This window comes from Phacochoerus africanus, chromosome 8, assembly GCF_016906955.1.
Source record: "Phacochoerus africanus isolate WHEZ1 chromosome 8, ROS_Pafr_v1, whole genome shotgun sequence".
NCBI lineage: Eukaryota > Metazoa > Chordata > Mammalia > Artiodactyla > Suidae > Phacochoerus > Phacochoerus africanus.
The window spans coordinates 105,291,065-105,295,294 of NC_062551.1; the positions used below are offsets into that span (position 1 = coordinate 105,291,065).

Consider the following 4,230-nt stretch of genomic DNA (forward strand, 5'->3'; position numbering starts at 1 on the left):
GACCCGCTGATGAATCCACCTCATCCTGCAAGAACAATGACTTGAATTTAAGGAATTACATATGAAGCAAAATAATTTAAGACCACCAAAGAAGCGCCAAGAGAACAGCACTGCTGTTTTGTCCCAAGAAGCCACATTGCCTTCACTTTAATGGATGTCCACCAATGCAGGGCACATGGCCTGGGGACAAGAATTTCAGAACTCTTGATTCAACTGAAACTACTCCAGGTCTGCCCATGGGAATTACAAACCAAAACTCATGTTAAAAGCATCTTTAAACTTCTGTAATTGAGCTAGAGATTTGGAAGTAGAGCTTTTAAGACAAATTGGGGGTAAGGAGAGAGGCAGTGAAGTCCTCTAAATCAAGGTTTCCCAAAACAGAAGCAGGGAACCCGGCAAGTGAGACTCAACTCTGCACGTGCTTGCCTGAGAAACCAACATTAATACAGGTTGGTCTTTTTCATGATCCGAAGAAATTCTTCCTCGTTCACTTCGCCGTCTCCATCCCGGTCCGCTTCGTCAATCATTTCCTGCAGCTCCTCATCCGTGAGGTTTTCCCCCAACTCATTGGCCACGCGTTTTAGATTTTTGAATGAGATCTTGCCAGTTTCATCGTCGTCAAAGAGCCTGAAAGCCTTCAGGATTTCCTCTTTGGTATCTTTCTCGGCCATCTTCTGAGTCATCACGGCCAGGAAGTCATTGAAGCTGATTTTCCCTGTGCCTTCCTTGTCCACCTCCGAGATCATCCTCTTCATCTCCTCCTTTCTGGGTTCAAAGCCCAGCGCTCGCATAGCCACCTTCAGCTCCTTCACGTCGATGGTGCCGCTGCCGTCAGCATCGAAGAGGTCAAACGCTTCGCGAACTTCTTGCTTCTGATCTTCAGTGAGTTCAGGCTTAGGTCCCACCTTTCTTTTCTGGCTGGTGGAGGCCACTTGTGGCTTCTTGAAGCTGGAAGCCATCCTCCGGCGGTGGCGGTGGTTATTTAACGCTTGACCTCACTGCGCTTGCGCTGGGGCGCCCCCACCTGGAACGCGGGCGCGGGGCCTCCCCTCCTTCAACCCTCGTGCCCTCTCTGGGGGCTTCGAGGTCTGATGCACTTTAACTGCCGCAGTCTCCTCCATTACTACCCAAGCTGGCAAGACTTGCTTGTATCCACTGTTGTCCTCTGTAACTTGTTGGCATTTGTTCTTTCCAGGCCATCTGTCAGCATTCATAGGACAAGGTTAATATGGTTATTTGGAGGTTATCTTCCTCTCTCCTTTTCCATACAAACTTAAAAAAACCCTCCTGGCCTGAGGTTACCTAAGGGTAAGCTTAGGATCATCAAGACTGAGTTTGATTCCTTGACATAAAATGTGGGGAAGGAGGAGGAGAGTATATTAAAAGTCACACCATGTGTTCAACTTGACATAAATGGAAAACAGATAAAACGGAAAAAGTTATGTAGAAAATTTGTACAAGTGTGTTTCCTGACATTATGCTCAACAGTAATGAAAGTTTCACGAGCTTATTTGGTGTGCACTGAAACATGAGATGTGATATCCACAGGAGAGATTTACTTTCAGTGATTCCATTTTACATGCTCAGTATAATTGCAGTTGAATAATGGTCATAGTTTCATTCACTAGGCTTTGACTTGGAGAGACAGGGGCTGAAATACTGCCTTCTGGGTTGGTAGTTTAGAAAACACTATCAGCGTATTACTCACTGTTTATCATCCAGTTGGGGCTGTGCTGAAAACCACATTCTGATGGCCCTGCTTGGGCAGTGGACACAGGAGGAGGTGATACTGGGCATGCTGGGACTCAAAATTGCCTCCTGAGAACAAAGGGGCAAGAGAAAAACAGGCTTTTCAGGTGAAAAGAAAGAACAAATTCACCAAGTCAGCCCATAAAGGGATTGTGTCTGGAATTGCTCTGTAGATGCTAGGACTCAGTGATTTTTGTTTGAGCAAAGGCTGGACATCTTTAGGGTTTTCCCTTCGCATCAATGAAAAATGAATGTTTCTTTGCACATAATTAAAATATTTTGAATAAACTATTGTTGCTTATGGTGGTAAAAATAAAAAAAGAGAGTGATTGTTCCTTCTTTAAATGATTTAAAAAAACACAACAGAAAGCTGACTTTAGCATTCTTGCAAAAAAAAAAAAAAATTCTCGATTTATCCCTACTTGATCAGTTACAACTGAGGGCAATTTCAAGAGTTTTAATTGAAGGATTTTTGTATCCTCAGCATCTAGAACAGTGCTTAACATATATTAAGTAGGTTAATAAATATTTGTTGAATAAATAAATGACAGTTAATGATGGGCTTAAAATACTTCTGAATTGCCAAAATAAAACAAACAAAACCCCAAAAGATTAAAATATGCTAGGAGTGTTTTTTAAAATTCGTGATCAGATATTGTTTACACGACAAGCTTAATTAGCCAGATCTCACTACCTGCCTCGGTCGATATATGACATAATGGACAGAGGGCCTGGGTCCAGGCTTTCTAAAGGTCAAGGAAACTTACTGGGACATTCCTCCAACACCCGCCTTCCCTAGCACTTGTCACAAATGGTGTCAACTTGAAGTAGACTTTGGCAAGTATAAATTGACATTGCCTGCCTTCCAACCCTGCAAATCCTCCTGCTTGCTTGCTTTCTTCTTTTCCTTCTTTTTTTTTTTTAGCTATGCCGATGGCATACAGAAATTCCCAGGCCAGGGATTGAACCTGTGACACAGCAGCAACCTAAGCCACAGCAGTGACAACTGGTAGGTCCTTAACCCACCAGGCCACCAGGGAAGTCTCAAGCCTCCTTTATCTTAACTGGGTCAAAGAGCTTGGGATCTTATACCAAACTTTATTATCCCTGTGACTTTGAGAAAGTCACTTAACCACCCAGACTTGGTTGAAACATCTGCAAGTAGGCATACTTTGCAGTATGCTTACCACATAGTAGGAATAGAGCTTCCTATTAGGGCTCCTGAGAGTGTTCAGGGAGCTACCCCAGGGACAGTGACTATAAGAAGCTACTTCAGGGGCCACACAGGGCTGGGTGATTGTTAGCTGAATATGAATTTGTCCCAGACATTGTGCATTTCTTTTGACATCCACTCTTCTACCCAAATGCAAGCCAAACTATGATGTGTTGGGAAAAACTGAAGGATAGAGGCTGCTTTATATAGAGCTACATTTGGGCCAAGCTGAGCTCAAAGCAAAACGGTTGTCATGGTTTCCAGATGTGTGCAATCAGCAGTCACAGCTAAGGGCCACCAGGAGCTCCTTTTGGAGAAAACAGTGCCTTTGGCCAGAGTCAGCTCTCTTAGGGAGTTACTTTGTGTTCATAGTCTGTGATCTGAAAAGAAGAAGGGAAGCTTACATTGATTAGGTGCCTAGCATTGGGCTTGGTCCTCTCATTTAATCCTTGTCATCCTTTTGCAAATGAAAAAAAAATGAGGCCTGGGAGGGGCTGTCACATATACAGGGGTGCACAGCCAATAAATGGTGGCTCTGGAATTTAAACCTAGTTGGTTTGGGTCCACTGCTGAGGCTTTGTTCACCACTCCACACTGCCTTCTTTAGTAGTTGAGATTATTACCAAAGTGCAGTGTCACTGGGAAGGTACGATACTAATTTTCTTCCCTTAGCCTAACAACAATTAATCATCTTCCCTAGAAAGATTTAACGAGATTTTGTAGGATCTCAGGCAGGAACCCATTGGGGCTGAGTCACTGAGAGGAGGAGCAATATGCTTGGAATTTACATTCGTTCTTCAATTCTGCTTCACCCCATCCCCTTTCTGCTGGGAAGCAGTCTGGGCAAAGTGTTTTTGGTTGGCATCAGTCAGAGTCTACATAATGCTTGCGAAATTCAGCTTCATTGCTTTAAAGTCACTTTTCAAGTTTGAAGAAGACCAACATAAAGTAAATGAGATGTTCTGGAAAATCCATAGTTCTGAGCGGTTTTGTTTGGTTTTGTTCCTGCACTGAGCATTTTCTATACCACATTGTCCTAGGTAGTATGCTCAATCAGTTGTTGATTGAAAGGGGGAAGAGGAGAGACGGTTGTTTAAATCTGGTCCTAAGAGCTTAACAGCTGGAAAGGGCTGGGGTTGGGGGGGGAGTGAAGAGGAGCTGGAATTCCACAGCTGGGTCCAGAGTCAGCAGAGAGCAAGCAAAAGGACCCCTGCAGTTTGCTTATTCTAATTATTTGGTTTTCCATTAGACTTACAGTGGCTTGAAAA

At 43.7% G+C, this 4,230-nt stretch overlaps 1 protein-coding gene across 1 annotated transcript; it reads right to left on the reverse strand.

The window, feature by feature from the left end:
* Positions 1-265: 265 nt before the first annotated feature.
* Positions 266-995, reverse strand: CETN1 (centrin 1). Its single transcript, XM_047793470.1, has one exon. It carries the CDS (start codon positions 957-959, stop codon positions 441-443), a length of 519 nt encoding a protein of 172 aa, XP_047649426.1. The 5' UTR covers positions 960-995; the 3' UTR covers positions 266-440.
* Positions 996-4,230: the final 3,235 nt, after the last annotated feature.

What these genes read in the sequence shown, in the direction of transcription:
- CETN1 (XM_047793470.1), bottom strand. Translation starts at nt 959, where the DNA reads ATGGCTTCCAGCTTCAAGAAGCCACAAGTGGCCTCCACCAGCCAGAAA.